Source organism: Dermochelys coriacea, chromosome 1 (genome assembly GCF_009764565.3).
Source record: "Dermochelys coriacea isolate rDerCor1 chromosome 1, rDerCor1.pri.v4, whole genome shotgun sequence".
Taxonomy (NCBI): Eukaryota; Metazoa; Chordata; order Testudines; family Dermochelyidae; genus Dermochelys; species Dermochelys coriacea.
Genome location: NC_050068.2, coordinates 166279240 through 166297264, shown reverse-complemented (window position 1 = coordinate 166297264; position 18025 = coordinate 166279240). Strand labels below are relative to the sequence as shown.

Below are 18025 nucleotides of genomic sequence, written 5' to 3'. Positions count from 1 at the left end.
ATTCCCAGAAGGCTACTTTACAGATCCAATTTTAACCTAGTATGCCTATTACTTTATTATTGTTATTATTTATTTGTATTATAGTAGTACCTAGAGGCCCCACCTGAGATCACCACCCCATAGTACTAGGTGCTGTACAAACACACAGTGAGACAGAGCCCCTGCCACGAAGAGCTTACAGTCTGGTCAGGAGAAATGGTAGCAGGAGAAAAAGACTCACAGAGATCTTTCCAAAGGTCACAAAGCAGGTGTGTGAACCACAAATAGAACCAAGGTCTTCTGAGTCCCAGTGCAGTGCCCCATCCACTAGGCCACACTGCTGTTCCTGTTCATACTATTCAAGGCCTTGTCCATACTATGAGCTAAAATTGTACTACAATTATTTATATACTCACAGCATGCAGAACCCTCAATCAGGATCGGCACCCCATTGTGCTAGGCACTATACAAACATACATGAAGACACAGTCCTTGCCCCAAAGAGCTTACCACTGACTGACAGCTGTCACATGGTGGGTACTAGCACTGTTCTAGCACCAACTCAATGATCACAGCAGACAGGGATTTAGTTTATAACACTTTTATAAATATGCTTTTCAGAGAAATGTGCACGCTGGTCAGGGAAACCAGGCTAGATCCAAGGGTTGCTAGCATGATTTTAAGCATAGTATAGACTCTGCCTTAGAAGCAGCACAGCAACTTAATTTTGACAAAAGCACATACCGTAATTGTGAGTGTGGAAGTGACCATTAAAAAAATCCCCAAAGAAAATCAGAAACATTGTCTGATATTTCCCTACTAATTTTACAATTTTTTCCAGCGGCTTTTGGTAAGAGTGCTACTGGCAAAGATTTTTATTTCATAATTTCTTGTTTAAACAAGCATAAAAGAAGCATTCATATTACCATTTGGTAGACACGCCTTGTCTATTAAATATGTAATCAGAGATTTCACTCAACTTAATAAAGACATTAAGACAATAAAGACATTTAAAGAAAGACATTTCTTACATGTTGTAATGATGCTCACTTTGTAATATGGGAGCACCTCGTTAAATAGAGATCTGATGTTTATATTCCTGTATAATGTCTCTTTAAACAAAAGCTCACTGTTGTAATGATTATTGTTTTGATTCCGATAGTTACATGGCAAGGATTTGTAAACCTGTTAATTCCACATAAATAAATAAATAAATAAATAGATAGATAGATAGTTTAAAAAAAAAGTCAGCATTCAGGTTCTTGTTTTGGATAGAAAACACAAAGAATTACACCTTAAGGCCCCAATTTTGCAGTTAGTTCTATCTGGGCACAGAGGCGTGCCCAAGTGGTGCTCACTGAGGGATCAGAGCTGAACTTTGCACGTTGATAAAAACATTTAAAAATTAAATCAGATCAAGTCCTCTAGGTTTTGATGCTATAGGCCAAATTCTGTGCTAATTTACATCCTCTACGACCCTTTGATGCCTATTTAAATGAATAATGAAAATCTGATATACCTTTTAAGGAAACCCAATAGTGTTTCCATTTCCTGCGTGTAGCTGACTCCACTTTCTTATTCTTTTTGTGCACCAGAAAATTTTTCACTGCAAGAGCCCCAGCTTTCCGTACAGTTCCCTGGCCAGCTGTAAGGAGGATGTCAGACTGTCCTGGAGAACTCAAGGTACCACTGCTTTGCTCATCACTCAGGGTTGAACCAGCCTCTTCCAAGTTCTCATTGTTGGTGGTGCTCATTTCCAGCTCCCTTCGGAAGTTCTCATACACTCCCTGACGGAGCCCATCTCCCGTGGAGCTGCTGCCGCTGTCGCTGCCAACGAAAGCTCGACTAGTCGCTGGAGAATAGCTAGAGTTAGTAGCATTTGAACGTCTGGAGAGGAGGTCTGTATCAGTGGTTGTGCCCTCGATCCCACTGTCAGCAAATTCACTCCCTTCACCTGCATTCACATCCTGATTAAAAGAAAGGAAACAACATCGTATGAAGGTAGCTGATATACCATCCTACCTTGGCACTCTGAATAGGCTAATAGAGCCTGAAGTTTCCCTGATTGTATCAAATTTCTTTACATTCCTACTTTGCTTGATATTGGAGCTTCCTTAAATTTGCCTTATGAAGACAAGTGGCTGGAAGAATAGGTATTTTAGCAGGGCTTCCGGCAACAATTTAGGAAAGACCAAACAGTTTTAGAATGTGCCCCACCACTATAGTAAGTTGCGGGGGAGAGGGGAAACGACTTAAATTGTTTACCCTAGACTAAGTTAATGGTGGTAAGAGGTTTTCAGGAAGGAAAGCATGTGACAGCAAAAACAATGACAATGTCTGGGGAAGTAGTCATCACCCATAAGGTTCAGAGAGGAAAACACTGATATTGTATATTCACACCTATAACTGAGACTATGTCTTAGGCATCCTATGATTGCCACTTGACATTTATATAACTGAAGATGTACTTTTCCCGTAGGTGGATATGTATTAAAAATTGTGGCATTCCCACTCTTACTACTCCCAGAAAGTATGTTGGGCAGCTTGATATCTCATTCCTTAAAAGATGAGAAGACCTTAGGAGGAACATTTCACCGGAAAGAAAACTAACTTTTCCATCTAATGAGCCAATAAGGATTTCCTACTGATCTGAGAGCTACCCAAGAAGATGGTCTTAGCAACCTAAGGGCCCAGAGCAGCAACTGCTCCCTGCATACTCCTGGCATAGCGTGAGAGTAGTATGAGGGTGTCAGAATGTTGAGGAATTCTGAATGCTGATTGGCTGATGAGAAGTTAACTCATAATGGAAGGACTCATTCTTTATAACTGCTACACATCAGCAGAGACTTGTGAGTCTGTCTACATGCACTGTTTAGAAGAATAACTACTTCCTCGCCCATTCAGTAAATCCAGTTCTTCCAGTCAGTTTTGATTTCAATACATTCATTAATAAAGTAACTTCTTAGACCCCAATCCTGCAAGCTGCTCTAGACTGTTGTACCCCTTCATCCACACAGCACTCCACTGACTTAAATGGGACTCCATATAGGTGCAGAGATCCTCCTGCACAGAGCAGCTTTCAGGGTCAGGATCTTATTTAATGCTGTTCCGTACACCTGTTTTGGAAACCATCAATCTCCCCAGTTCTTTGCAACACAGAGAATAACGGGATGCTTAGAGAAACATCAGAGTTAGTGCTGCCGAGAAACCACCCATTTACTGTCACAGACTGATTTCCTCATCTCATCTCAAAATGCAGAAAGGTGCAGGGAAAATACTAATTATTAATCTAAGTTCTAAAATTCTCTATGTGTCAGACACCACACGTGTGGGAGATAGTCACAGCATTTCCACCAGTTTCATATCCATGCAATTCCAACTCTCTCAGTGGACTTTAAACTAGTATAAAACTGGAACACCTTTGTGCTGAATCAGGCTGAAGATATCTTAATAAATACGAATCAGGAGATTTATAAAAGGAACAATGAATACCTTTTGCGCGTGGTTGGATTTTTTTTTTTTTAGAGAAGTATGTGACTCCTATAAGTAACTAAATTTTTCCACCAAATGCATCCGATGAAGTGAGCTGTAGCTCACGAAAGCTTATACTCTAATAAATTTGTTAGTCTCTAAGGTGCCACAAGTACTCCTTTTCTAATTTCTATCTTGACATTGACTGTTGTGTAGCACAAGTTAAAAAAAATCACTTGAGTTTTTAAGCTTTAAGTTTCTAATATTAGGAAAATGTAGTTAATTGTTTCATTCAAGTACTGATTTAATAGACATTTAGATTTCTAGTAATATTTTTATTCATGCTATGTAGTATGTATAAAGTTAATTCTAAATGTATTGCTTCTCTAATTTTTATTTAAAACATACAAAATAGTATGTGTTTGTTTTTAAATGAAGTGTCACTAAAACAGACCCATCAAAGCAGGGGAGTCTAAAACACACCCATCAAAGCAGGGGAGTAATGGAAATATGATTTGCCCTCTTGGCAACTTTTATAAAAATTGTGCTTGATATGCTGTTTACCAGACCATGAGAGTTCTCTCAAAAAGAGGCATAATCATAGTGGTCTAAGCACAGAACTGAAACCCAGGAATTCTAGAGTTCTAATCCTAGCTCTGACACAGATTCATTGTGTGTCATTGAGCAAGTCACATCAAGCTCAGCCTTGGTTCCCACATCTGTAAATGGGGATAATACCACATGTCTCTCAGGAATGTTGTACCAGTTATCTGATGTTTGTAAAACACTGACAAGATGAGAAGCTCATCATAAATGTATTATCTACACTCAAGAGTACTGTACAACAATTATTATAACCTTGTGGTAATCCATGGAATAGACTAGATGGTTCAAAAAGCTTCCTTTCAACTCAGTGATTTTAGGATTCTAGCTTGTCCTCAATATCTCCTCACCAACACCCCAAGATCCTCTAAAAAAACTGAGGTCTACACTACCACTTACTTTGATGTAACATATATTGCTCAGGGGTATAAATAAACCACCCCCATGAGCGACGTAATTTACATCGACCTAAGCGCCGATGTGGACAGCGCTATGTTGGTACGAGTGCTTCTCCCACCAACATAGCTACCACCTCTCCCGGAGGTGGATTTATAATGTCGATAGGAGAGCTCTCTCCCTCCGGCACACAGCGTCATGTTTTTAGTGTCGCGTATTTAGTGTAGACTAGCCTTGAGATTCTGGCCCTGCAGGGGGATTAGAATCTGAATACCTAAAAGGGAGAATAGATCAAAATTTGTTGCCAGTTGATATTCATCCAGTACTGTTCGCCTTTAGGAATTACAATGTCACATTTAGCGAGACGAATATCTTAAACGGTCTGCAGTATAAGACAATTGGTCTATAGATCTATAGGTTAGTAAGGTTAAGAGCATTCATCAGACAGGTTTTTTGCCTTCAGGCCTTATACTGTACTGTCTGCTGGTTCCCATCAGAGGGTTATAACCAGTTTGAGTGTGTCACATGAAATTTTCTAATGACACCTTGAAATGTTATAATCTCCACACTAATAGAGTCTCAATTAAAGAGTTCAGCAGAAAGTCAGAAAGTCGCGAAGGGTTATTATGCATTTTCGGAGGGGGGAAAGGGGGAAAGTCAGAGATTGAATGTGTTGTTCGCTGAATCAAGTGGACGACAGATGGGTTTTGATTAATAATAGAACAACAGAAAAATTGTCAAACTTGGGTGATTAAAGTTAGGCACCAAACTAACTAACTGTTTTAGTGACACTTCATTTAAAAACAAACACACACTATTTTGTATGTTTTTAATAAAAATTAGAAAAGCAATACATTTAGAATTAACTTTATACATAGCTACATATACATACATATACTACATAGCATGAATAAAAATATTACTAGAAATCTAAACGTTTATTAAATCAGTACTTGAATGAAACAATTAACTACATTTTCCTAATATTAGAATATGCTTAAAAACTCAAGTGATTTTTTAAGTTAGGCTTGATTATCAAAGGTGGTTAGCACCCATGGCTCCAACTGATCAGATCATCTAATAGAGCTAATATAATTTTAGGCACCCATTTTTCAAATTTTGGCCAAGAACGCGGTGACTGCTGTGCATGACACAGATATAAGGACAGTACTGTATGCTTCTATTAAAGAATACTCACATTTATTTCACAATTGCTCAAACACCACCCTAACACCCAGGATTATGGTGACACTAATGTCCTCTTAAAGGGAGACTATCAGAGTTCGGGATCTGTTACAGGAAGGGCCAGGAAGGCATTCTAATATCACAGGTTAGCACTTAAGGCAAAGAAGCACATTTCATTCCTTGGTAAAAGGAATTAGTAGTGAACTGATTTGGAATTGACAGGTTACTCCATACACTGTATAGGGATTTTATGTTCTCTCTGGAATTCATGTCTCTAGCTCATCACTAGATTCTTTGTAATTGAAAAAACAAACAAACAACAAAAACAACAAACCACCACTACACTTAGGACCTGATCCAGCAAAGTGTTGACCACACTACCAAAAGGTAGGAGGTGCCTGATGACAACCATGCATGTGCTTTTGGAGCTACAGTTTTTGCTGTTTTAACAGAGTATAATTTGCCACTGGCAATTTTATTCTAGAGCTCCACACAAATACCATTATAGGGCTTCTTTTTGTTTCTCTTGGAGTTTGTTTAGGTTCTGACTAAAATCCTTGTCTAAAATCTTCTAAAATGGAATGGCACCTGATAGTTTACTCTTTGCCAGGGAAATCCCCAATTTAAGCTCCCAGTCCTGCAACTAGTTCTCTTTAAGCAGATGCAGACCTGCACCCAGGCAGAGTCCCAGGGGAACCACATGCAGGAAGTTAATTGGAAGACTCGGGCCAAAATCTGTATTGCCATCCCACCGCCTCTCCACTTTTATTTGCCTACAAGAGGCCCAGGGAAGAGCATCTGCTTTGTCTCAGAGAAAGAGAGCAAGCTATCTCCTTGAAGGCAGAGAAATCAAGGAGCTCAGCGGAACGAATGTTCATGTCTTAAATCTCAGAACCAGAATAGAATATGAACCAACCAAATACAGACATAGATGGGTTTGCCCTTTTGACTAAATTTTTGCTATTTGGAATGTGAGGAGAAGGCAGGAGAGTTATTAGCCTATAAACTGCAATCAACAGAGTCCAGCAGGAGCAGTGCAACTATCTAGGATAAAAACAGTACTCTTCTTAGCAAGTCAATAGCTATTAACCTGACATTCCAAGGTTTTTACCAGTACTTCTATGCATCTGCAGATGCAGAGGATGATGGAAGTACTTGCTTACATTCGCATCTGAGGAAGCATTGGTTTTAAACACCAGACTTAATTAGAAGCGGCTAAGCAGACTATAGAGTTGTCTATTAAGGGGCAGGGAGAAAATGTGCATGGCCAGATAGATTCACTACAAATTTTTAAAATCTACAGTTAGATCAGATACCTTTATTTGTTGTTACCAATGCTGATTGAAGACCAGCAAGAAGACTCCCTACTAGAGACAAGAAGAATAACCTTCATAAGAGCTCTGCATAATGAAGTGAGAGCATCACTGCTTTGTTAAAGACACAGACCAATATCACTGATAAACCAAGACTTAGTGAAAACATTAGCAATCTAGTTATGTAATACAGTGCTATATAGTATTTGATACATACAAATCAGGTTTCACATGAAGTAAGCTAGGAGCAGGGAGTATGATAGGGCTATTATACAATGTCAAGCAAGCAAGTAAACTAGATATTGTAGTGTCTGCAAACTCATTAGATGCCAAAGATACATTTGATCATACAGCATGGCCACATTTCTTGAAAATCCTTGATTTGTTCAGAAGATAAATAAACCCTCATGTTTCAGAGAATAAATCAACTTCAGACTATTTGGGATTAGGAAAAATCTTTCGTTGTGGAGAGATTATTCCGTAACTGCCTACTGCAAGATTGCTTGCACATTCTTCTGAAGCAGCTGATAGTGGCCCCGTCAGAGACAGGATAGAAGAACCGCTGGTCTGATCTAACATGGAGACTGTTACATCCCTAAACAATTCCTTCTTCACTTGGATGTGAATCACCCTTTACAAGTGAACCAAATTCAATGACACAAGCCAATCATTGGTGCTTGGAGGGTTTCATTCTTTGAAGAGGCTTCCACTAGAAGTGTCCACAGTCTCTACTCCTCTGTGTGTTTAGCAATACAACCATTAGCAATTAAAATTCCACAGTACCCTAAAATTGTACATAACTTGTTAGAGGCATTAATTTGGCAAGCACCAGAGAAAGATATTAAAATGGAATGTGTGCACAATGAAACTGAGATGATGCCCTTATGACCTAATGATAGTCTTCCGTCCAGCGTTAAGGTGTATCATCATATGGCATCCATGTTGCTTTGCTTAAGCCCCATTGTAGCATAATCCTGCCCTCCACATTAATAAAAAATCCATTGTCCAGGAACTTGAGGCAGGTGATCAAGCAACATTTTAGAAGATGTGTTTGCCAGGAAATGACTCAAAACCTTTCAGAAACTGCAGGTAAATTATGGATTTCATCACTTTCTGACTTGAAGAAAATGTTTTAAAGCAGCAATAGAGAAACTTGAAGGTATCCCTGTGAGTCACCTTCACTGGGAGGAATATAATCTTGAAAGCTAATGGAAACCAAGCTGCATCAAGCTTATGTCATATAAATTGCTTAAGAATGAGAGGAACACTGATATTAGTGCAATATGGGATCACAATACCAGATAGACCATCTCAACCAAAAATTGGGAGTTGATACTGAAGAATGTGCAGAAGACAAATGTAGATATGTGACATCTACTAGGCCTAAAAGAATTAAATTGGCATCCACAGATCAAACTTGGCAGTGCAAGGCAAAATAAAGGTTTATTTGTATATGTTCTGTGGAAGTGCCCTATAAAGTACTATGGAATGAGGTATAATGACAAGCTAAGTTTGCTTTACACACTGATACAAAATGAGTCTGTTGCCTTTGGAGATTCCAGTAGTCTACATATGCTGACATCTAAGAGAAGCTCTGGTTCTTCATTCTTGTGCATCAAATGCCATGTGCTTGTGCAGTAGTGCTTCAGAAATTACAAAATTAGAAATTGCAAAATTTGAAAGATGGCATTACGAATCTGATTCTATTGATGCTGTCTGAAATGGTTCAGTAGGATAGCACTTTCTTTCTTTCCTTGAAAGAATCTTTAGATAACTAGATATTAGCCTACTCCTCTAGATTCTTTCCATACCAACAAACACCACTTGTATCTTGACAAGGTTGAGTCACAGTCAGGTGGTTTCTGTCCAGTCTCAGGTCATAACCTGGCAGAGCGGAAAGACGGTAGGATACGGATTCAGTGTAAAGGAGTGGTAGAGCTCAGCATCATTAGATTATGGCCTGACGTTACAGTTATACGTGTTCCCCTCTCTTCCAATTGCCTTGTATCATGTTGAATAGAAGGGGTGACAAGATATAATCAAGGCCAAGCCCAAGGACTCAGCTTGACCTAAATTCTGCAGCAAGCCACCCTGGTTTCTGTTATAGGCAGGTGAGGTAAATGAAAATTCTGAGGCCAGTTCTGGTGAATTAAAAAATGGAGATTTTTACTGAACTAAATGTGGAAAGTGTAACAGTCAGTACAATATTCCTTGGGATGTTTATTTTTTCAGTCAATTCAATTTCTGTTTCACTGCCCCCCACCCCCATTCTCCACTTTCAACTTGCTGCCGAATTTTGTACTGACAATGCTTAACAGCAGGGAAAGGCTGTCAGTGGGGAAGCTGGGTGTTTGGACAGCTGGGTAAGAGACAGTGGAGATTTCTTCCCCAGGAAAGCGTAGGAAGTGGTTTGCTGTTTTGTGCACCCACAAAGCAGTTGAGAATGGCAAGCGGACGCATATCCTCTTTCCTGGCTCCCCCTGTGGGATGGATTGGCCTACTCTATAAATTGTGGGCAGGGGGACTTGAATTCCTTTTCCTTCCTCAGCAAAAATCATCAGCAACCAGGTGCCTATTGCAGCCACTCATGTTAAATAAGCACATTGGTTGAATATCTCTGGTAAGATGATCAGCAATGAAGTAGTTAATAATGCTGACATTCAAATTGCTTCCACTCCACTTCAGCATTCAAGTACCAGTGAGATAGTTGGAGCAGCTCACATTTGCTACACACTATTGTTTGAGGCTGTTTGCAGACTTGGGGAGGACACTGCTCCATCAGGTTAGACTCCGTTCATATGCTGAAGTTTTCCTTTGCAGCTATATGACCTACAATTTTTGTTGTTTAAAAATGAGAACATAGATTCTGGAACACACAATAACAGGACAATAGACCCTTCAATTGCAAACAGTGTGGAGCATTATCATGCGATCTTATGTACAAGTGGCTTTTTCATGGCTTCAGCACTGATTTCAGGAGGACATGAGTAAGGGTGGCAGAATAAGGCTGTAACCCAGCAAAGTCTGATTCTTCCAATGCTCTGTACATAGGACTAAATTACAATGTCTTTCTATACCCTCAAAGACTCATACAGACAGTCCCCTTTTTGCTGTCAATAGCAGCACAGAAAGTTTCCACACCCAGATCTTAGAGTTCTTGAGGGCTGTGGCTCTTAACCGTTTTGCTTGTGGATGACATACTGAACTAGCCCCTCAAAACTCACCTTTTTTACAACACAATGGTCTACCCAGATGAAGAAAATTCTGACTGGGAAATAATGCTAAGCATAAAGCACCAGGGTATTCTGACCACACTGGAGTTAAATAAACAGTAACAAGCTTCATCGAACACCATGAAGTAAAAAAGCAGGGTTAGTTTTATTTACTCTAATTAAAAGTCAATTCCTTGAAAATGTCACTGAGGGGGTGGAGGAGAGAAAAAAGAAAAGTAAACTAGAAAAACAAATCAGAATCAAAGCAAGTCATTTGGGAGTTCACATGAACAATTACATAACTGAACAAGGCAGGAAAATGTCTGCAAAGCTGGATGAAAACTAGGTCATAGGATAATATGCTGAAGCATTCTGAAAAGAAAAGTTTCAATGAAGAAACACTGAAGTGGAGAGTGTCACTATGGTAAATTACATCCAGCTAAGTAAGCACAGTCCCTCAGATGGTCAGCTGTGGCAACTGTGTGTGGTTTTTACATGGGAAGTCCTAGAAACTAGAAGCATACAATATAGCCTATAAAGATTACAATTACTGGGATGGCAAAAGTACTTCAAATGTATAAATATTCGCAGTCCTAGTGTTAAAAAAGATGACAATGGAACTAGATCAGATCGTACGGCTGCTAATTTTCTTTCTACTAACTTTGAACAAAGGGAGAAAAAGAATCCACTAGAATTTTCAAAAGAATATTACAAGGTTTGCCCAAGGATCCAAAAACTTTCCCCTTCCCCTAGCACCAGGCATATGAGAGTGTGCTGGGAAAGGCCTCTGGCTGTTGTTTGCTTTAAAACATCTAAAATGGTTGTACCCAACATATTACATAGTCCCATCCATTTTGAGAATGGTTAGAGATACATTTGAGACCTTTGTGCAATAGCATTAGGATGAACGAAGAAGCAACTCAGTGCACAATGATAATTAACCACAGAACTTTGCTTAGCCAGCATTTAAAATTGCAAGGTGCATATTAGGCCAGAGAGATGGGAGAAGGCCACTAACTTATACTTCTCACATACTTCTCCCTTACTGTGTGTCATTAAATTGTAACTGTTTTCTGTTCTCTCATTTGACTCCAGCTGGACTAAGAATATGTTTGGAATCTTCTTTCTAGTATTAAACTAGACTATGAAACTAGACTGAAATATATATATCCTTTGTGGAGATGTCTTACACAATTTAATAGAAAATTGTAAGCTTTCCACAGTTTTTCTTTTTAACCATGCTATAGAATGTAATGAAAAATTAGATACCTGGCACAGAATTCTATGGGATGGTACAAAAAGCAAACAAACAAAACTGTAGGACAGACATCATTCTCTAATAAACTGTTTTCATAGTGATTTCTATACAGCCCAATTTAATTCCTATTGAACACGACTGGTTTCATCCCTGTTGCATTCTCTACAACTTTTCCACAGGGAAATGGCTTAGGGTCCATTAGCAGAATCCCTAAAAGACTTAAAAATGTAAACAAAGGTATTTTCAAATGTAACTAAAAGGTTTTTAACGTGCCAAGACCCAACAAGATTTGGGTTCAGCACTGAAATTTTCAGTGTCCAAAGGATTAAAGAGGGATATTTGTTCACTCTTTTCCTATTTAATTTTATAACAAACAATGCACTGCAGATGTTGAAAGGAGACTTATTATTCCCCAGAGTCAAGGAATAGCTCATTGCCTACGTAAATGGCCCAGCCTGGGCCAGCAGAGTGTTTGAAACCAGGACATTCAGTGCTAAAAGTATGAATCTCTACTGCTTGAACTTAAGGACTATGCCATCAACTGGAAGCAGTAGCAGGAATATAAACCTCTTTGTGGAGCAGCCACAAGAGGACAAAGATCCATCCTGATACTACATGTGGTCAATACCTCTTGGATTACTGACCATTAGTTATAATTTTTAAAAATAGAAACAGTCCATACTCCACATACGGTTTTCACTTGCTGGAAAAAAAGACAGCTTAAGTTCTTACTGGGGCTTGACTATCTCTCAGGCTACGTCTACACTAGCAATTGAACGACAAAACTTTTGACTTTCAGAAGTGTTACCCTCCCACCCCGCGAAAGACAAAAATTTTTGACACGACAAGTGACAGCGCTCTCCTGCCGACAACACACCGCTTGTTGGGGATAGAAGTTTTTTGTCAGCTGAAGAGCCGACAAACAGTGGCTACACTGCACGACTTTTAGCAGCACGGCTGTAGCAACACAGCCATGTCGCTAAAAGCTGTGTAGTGTAGACATAGTCTCAGCCTGGAAACTGAGAGCACCGGGGGTTTCATCTGAAACCAAATACCCAACATCAGTGCAGGAAGCCCCCAGGTTTACCAGAGACTTCGGTGGTCACTGGCTGTCAACCACCATCCCCCACAAAATTAATATTTTCAATCTAAAGTATCACTACAAATTTTATACGGTGATCAGATAGAGGGGACACCTTGGAGATGGTACAAAAAACATATCTCAAGGTAATTGCTTCCTCTCCCTAATTATACTTCAGGAATATTTATAAGGGCTATCAATAGTGAATGAACTATTGATCACAAGATTAAGATTCTGGCTGAAAATCCACAAAAGGAAGGAGGGAGAGACCATCTGCCTAGAACAGGTCCAAAAAAGTAGTTCTAATCTCAGCAGATGTTTAGATACAGGCTGGATACAACATAATTGCTCCATTAAATTTGGATTTCAGTAAACAAATTAACACTTTTGGAGTTCTCAAAAACTTCAGCTGAAACTCAGAGGGGGGAGGGGAAGGAGGGCAAATGGGATATAAGCTGTGTACAACAGCAATTTGCCTTCCTGCCAGCAGAAATGGGTGACAATACCAACCAAGTAAGCTTTTTCCACCTATATCACATCAGTTCCAAAAGCCCAGTAGGATCCCAGCAGAGCTCTGCTGGAAGTCTTGATTCAGCAGAACTGAATCTGTAATGTTAAGGAAAAACAGAACTGCTGTGTGGGTGCCCCAAAGCCACTTTCTGAATATTACTTGCTTGTACGTATTGAAGCTAATGGTCTCTCCAGTGCTGAAAGGTTCTAGCTCCCAATTAAAGAAAAGTGACTCCCATGTTTCAATTTTAAGGTTTAACCTTTTGTTTCTTTTGCTAGAAACTGAAAACATTTCATTTAATTTGTTTATTTAATTTGATAAAGAGATTCTATTCACATTTCACAAAAACATAACTATTGCCAGGCCTAGCAAAAGAACTTGTGACTCAAGTGTTATCCTGAAAAATATATGGCTTTGCTTTTTAAAAAGTGATCTTAGGTGCCTCAGTTGTTTTGAGATGCCTTAAAGCAATATGATTTTCAGACAACGGTGCTCAATACTTTCAGAAAAGCAGGCTCTTTTCAAGATGTCTCAGAATGAACACCCCAAAACAGAGTTTCACAAAAATCACCAGCCACTTTTGAAAACCTCTTTTCTGTTTCCTGTTGTTGCTTTTTTATCCTGTGCTATCTTTAATAGCCTTGTTGAGGATGTGAAGAGTTTCTGTGCTGATGCTACAAAAAATGCCTCCAGAAATCTAGAGATTATTTTGAAGTACAAAGCTTCTGCTGTGAGAAGCTGCAGCATCTGTTTTAGAACATCATTTTTATATTTAGAAGCAGAACACCTTCATGGATCAAACATAACCAACTAATCCAACAACCCATCTCCAGTCACCTTCTGCAAGTTAGTGCCAACCAGTGCCCTTCTTTCAGTCACTCAGCTGGGTTTCATTTCACATTCTAGTGGCCCTGTCATTGACCCATCATGTTAGCAGATCTCAACACCTACATTGCAGTATATTGTGACCAGCCTCACCCATGCTGTCAGATCTAATCTCCCTTGAAGGGGTGTGCTGCCAAAAGCTCAGTTCAGCATCAGGATGCAAATCTGTCAGTCTCCCACACCCATTCAAAGTGCTTTCCCCCCACCCCCGTAGGTCACAAGATGTGATGAGTGCTCTCTGCTACATACGTACTAAAATTAAAACATATAGTCAAATCAGGGTAGTCACTGAAGCATGCCATCTAGTGCAAAGCTTGACCCATTTGGTCAGGCTCTTCTTGGACTGTTCTGTTTCTGTCTACTGGCTCTGCTTCCGATCCAATGCCCACAGACAGCAAATAAATAGCGGAAAAGACATTATCGTCAGCCTTCTATTTTGGAGTTGTGCCACCCCTCAAAGAAGGACCAGCGTGCCAAATGCACTCTGCATTCAAATATATTTTATCTGCAATGGCTGCATATGGCACATGCGTGGCATGGATGCTGCATTACTTCTATTTCTATAAGGGATACTATGCTATTTACCACACGCAATGTGCTGCTGTATGCAGCCGAGGACAGTGCAATGTAACTCAAGCAGATGTGTCACAGCTCATACAGTGAAACATTCAAAGAGAACAACACAACACACACAATAAAGAGCCAAACCAAATCTCTGATCCACGGGTTAGAGGAATGGGGCATGTGGGGGGGAGGGGGAAGGGGAGGGCAGGAACGACAGTGCACAGCTCTGCATCCTGTGCTCTCCCTGACTTGGGGAAGCTGTGCTTCCTCCACTACCCTCTTCCTTCGTTGGTGCAGTGACTATTCCCCCTCCTTTTTCAATCCCTGATAGATGAGTACCAAGCAGACCAACTGCCTACAGGACTCCCAATCTCTTCCCATTGAAGAGCACTGTTTTCTGAGTGATGTTTTGCAGGGCTTTGAAATTTAGACGTTTAGATCAATGGAAGTAGAGAGGGAGCATCCAAGGGGCAATTTTGATGGATGGGGGTGGGGAGGGGCAAAGGTGAATTCTCCATACTTCCTATTGGGTTGGTGAGAGGCTTGGAAGCAGCACTGAAACGTGGAAGGGTGGGATGGACCTCAGGATCCTCTTTTGCTCTTGCCCATTATAGCTAAAGCGTGTCATGGGGATGATGCACTTGAGTTCCATGAGAGGAATGGTAAGAGACGAAGCTTTGACCAGATACCCTAAAAGCATGGCCAAATAAACAGAATAATCTTCCTATCTCTCTGCAAACTGCAGATTTATCCTTCCCAGAGAGAAATGACTCGAAGGAGTGGAAAAAAACCCCACTACAAATGAAATGGAGCTATGAGTTTTGAACAGAGCATTCATGAAAGTACACCCAGTCCTGAAGGCACTTGTTCCACTCCCTCCTTATTTAAAAAGAGGAATATGGAGGGAAACCGAACAAACATCGAACTGCCAGTATACCACAGTCTACTTAAAACATCTGTGATCGTGATCTAAATAAAGAACATTGTTTCTGTTTAGCAAATTCATGTACTTAAAAAAAGAGTTTCAAAAGTTTAAATGGAATAGAGTAAAACTGCATTACCTGAGCAGTTTTTGCCCTTCGGCCTTGCATGCTGTTGCTGTGGCTGATTTGTAGGTTGGTGGCACCTTCTGAAAGGCAGTGAGATTTCCTACAGGGGAGTGTATTATAATTACTATAGGAAGGAGTATCCTCTGCTGTAGCTGACACCATCTTATGGTTCCCAATATCTGGAATATCGGACACTAAGTTCCGACAGTAAGCCCCAAAGCTGTTTCGTGGGCCTCCATTTATTGTAGCACCTGAGTTTTTTGGAGAATACAAGTCACTCATAGAATTGGCACGTTGGCAGGTGACCAACTGCTGGGGACTGTTGCTTGCTTCTGTGCCTCGAATCCCCTCACCATCCTTTTCAGCTGAACCTAAGATTTCTTCATTGCTTGTTAAATGTTCTTGGCTGAGGTCAGAGAGTGAAAATTCCAAACTATCCTCCCGCCAGATGTCTGCAGATTTTGAACGCTTTTTCTTGAAGCTTGCAGTTTCCATGAAAGTTGTCCCATTTGTTGCATATCGATGCTGTCTGCCATCTTCTTCAGCCAAAAATGTAGTCTCATCCCCATAAAGTCTGCTTTTTTCCGTGTCTGGCATGCTCTGCACTGAGGCTGCTGTGAGAACTGTGCTGCTGTCCACGCTAGGAGTAACAGAAGAATCGGTGTGGTAAGAAACAGGCCTTAATCCCATATCCACTCTGTCCACCCAAATGGGGCTTCCAAAATCCTCTAAATTGGCTTCTGGGTTAAAAGGCTCCAGGCCATTTTCTGCCAATGATTGGGGGATGCTAGGAGTACTGCTAGATCGGGTGCTCACTTCTGAGTTCCTGTGGATAACTTTCCCTGAAGAAGCATGCCTGGTCCGTCGAGAAGTTTTATTTGAAAGGCGAAGTGAGCGTGATGTGTGCTTCCGTCCCAGGCCGGCGTGCTTGTCTCCATACAATGTGTGCTCTACATTTTGGCTTTCCGCGTTTCCCATGGTTTTAAGGTCTGCAAGATTAAAAAACAGGAAATATTAAACTTTCAACTAATATATGTACCAATATATATAATAAGCTGTTAGTAGCTCCCATGGATTGTACAAAGGAAAGAGATTGTTTCTTAAAAGGAATCTAGACCCTCTTATTCAGAAGTAGTGCTAAAAGATACATGTCATCATGTATCTATGATCTATGTACATCTGCTGAAACATGTGTTGCAACTAACAAGAATTATTTTAACAATGATGAATAATAAAATGTAATCAGTTTGCAACATCACTTGTTAACTCAAATAGAATCCAGTGAAGTTTTCCAAAGTATGAACCCAGGGCCTCAGTTACCCTGGTTTAAATCAAGAGTAACTCACTAAATCCAGGGGTTACATCAGTGTAGATCAGAGGAGAATCTGGCCCTGAATGTGGCTTTGAGTGTGAACCAATTTATAATGAAAGTAAATTGGTAATCTCAGTTTTACACACATCAGTTAAATCTATTAAAATCAGTTAATCCTCAATGCAACATTGGCCAATAATGTAAACTGCAAAAATTAAAGTTCCATTTCCATACCAGAATTCCCTCCCACTGAAGCAGGACTCCCTCTCATTTAGCAATATGAATTGCAGGGTGGTTGCATCCTCCTGATACCTGTTCATGACCCCCTGGGTCAGAACCTATGCTCTACACTAAAAACAGAGAATTATGTATATTTAGGTTCCTACCAGAGGCTGGTTAAAGGGGAGAGATTCTGTATTTCTACTTTTTGCGCACATCATACAAGTATTGAAAAAAAAAATCTAATGGAGCCATATTTGTAATTATCAACACCACTACTTGCACCCAAGGCATCAAAATGCAACTCTGCAGAGCAATGCATTCTACAAGCACTGTTCTAAGGAGATCCTCATTGAGGACCATAACTCATTCTAATGCTTTATACCAATGATTGAAAAAAATTTTAAGCCAATCCTTGCACCAGGAAAGAGAAAAATGATCACTAATGTTCCCAGAACTGATGCTTCCAGGCCATCCCCTCTCACAGGGGACATGCTCTGGTGTGCTGTCAGGGTGTCACACCTGGAAAGGAAGGTCAATTTCTAGGCCTAGCAACCTTGACAAGGTTACTTTATAACAACGTTACGGGTGACTTTTCAAAGTCATACGTGGAGTTATAGCTACATGACTCCTGCTGACTAAGGGGAAATTTTGCAGCTAAATACCTGCACAATGCTTTAAAAAACAGGGTTGAAGATCCGTAATAAAAACCTCTAAAAAAGTCAGTCCTAGGTCTGTGCTTCATTACATCTAGGCAAGCTTTAGACCATTATTTTGCTTCTATACTTTTTAAAGCCTCAACAATAATTAAATATACCATTGTAATTTAGTTTTCTTTGGGTTCTTTTTTAGTATGTGAGATACTGTGCCACAGGTTTTCAGTCTATGTAGAATAAGAAATAACAAGAGTAACTTGGATTCCACTGTGTGGGTTACATGATCACTGTGCCAAAGTATTAAAAAAAATGATTTTTTTTTAAATCTTCT

General features: G+C 40.0%; 1 protein-coding gene across 6 annotated transcripts in view; it reads right to left on the bottom strand.

Annotated features, from left to right (window-relative positions):
• The window catches only part of TIAM1 (TIAM Rac1 associated GEF 1), a 272534-nt gene that overhangs the window by 80873 nt on the left and 173636 nt on the right, over nt 1-18025 (bottom strand). For all 6 annotated transcript variants that reach the window (XM_043508816.1, XM_038375199.2, XM_043508788.1 and 3 more), the window contains 2 exons: nt 15520-16496; nt 1499-1946 (listed from right to left, as the gene is read on the bottom strand). In XM_043508816.1, coding sequence (XP_043364751.1) covers nt 1499-1946; nt 15520-16485 — 1414 coding nt within the window. In that variant the 5' untranslated portion in view covers nt 16486-16496. The remainder of the gene's footprint in view (nt 1-1498; nt 1947-15519; nt 16497-18025) is intronic.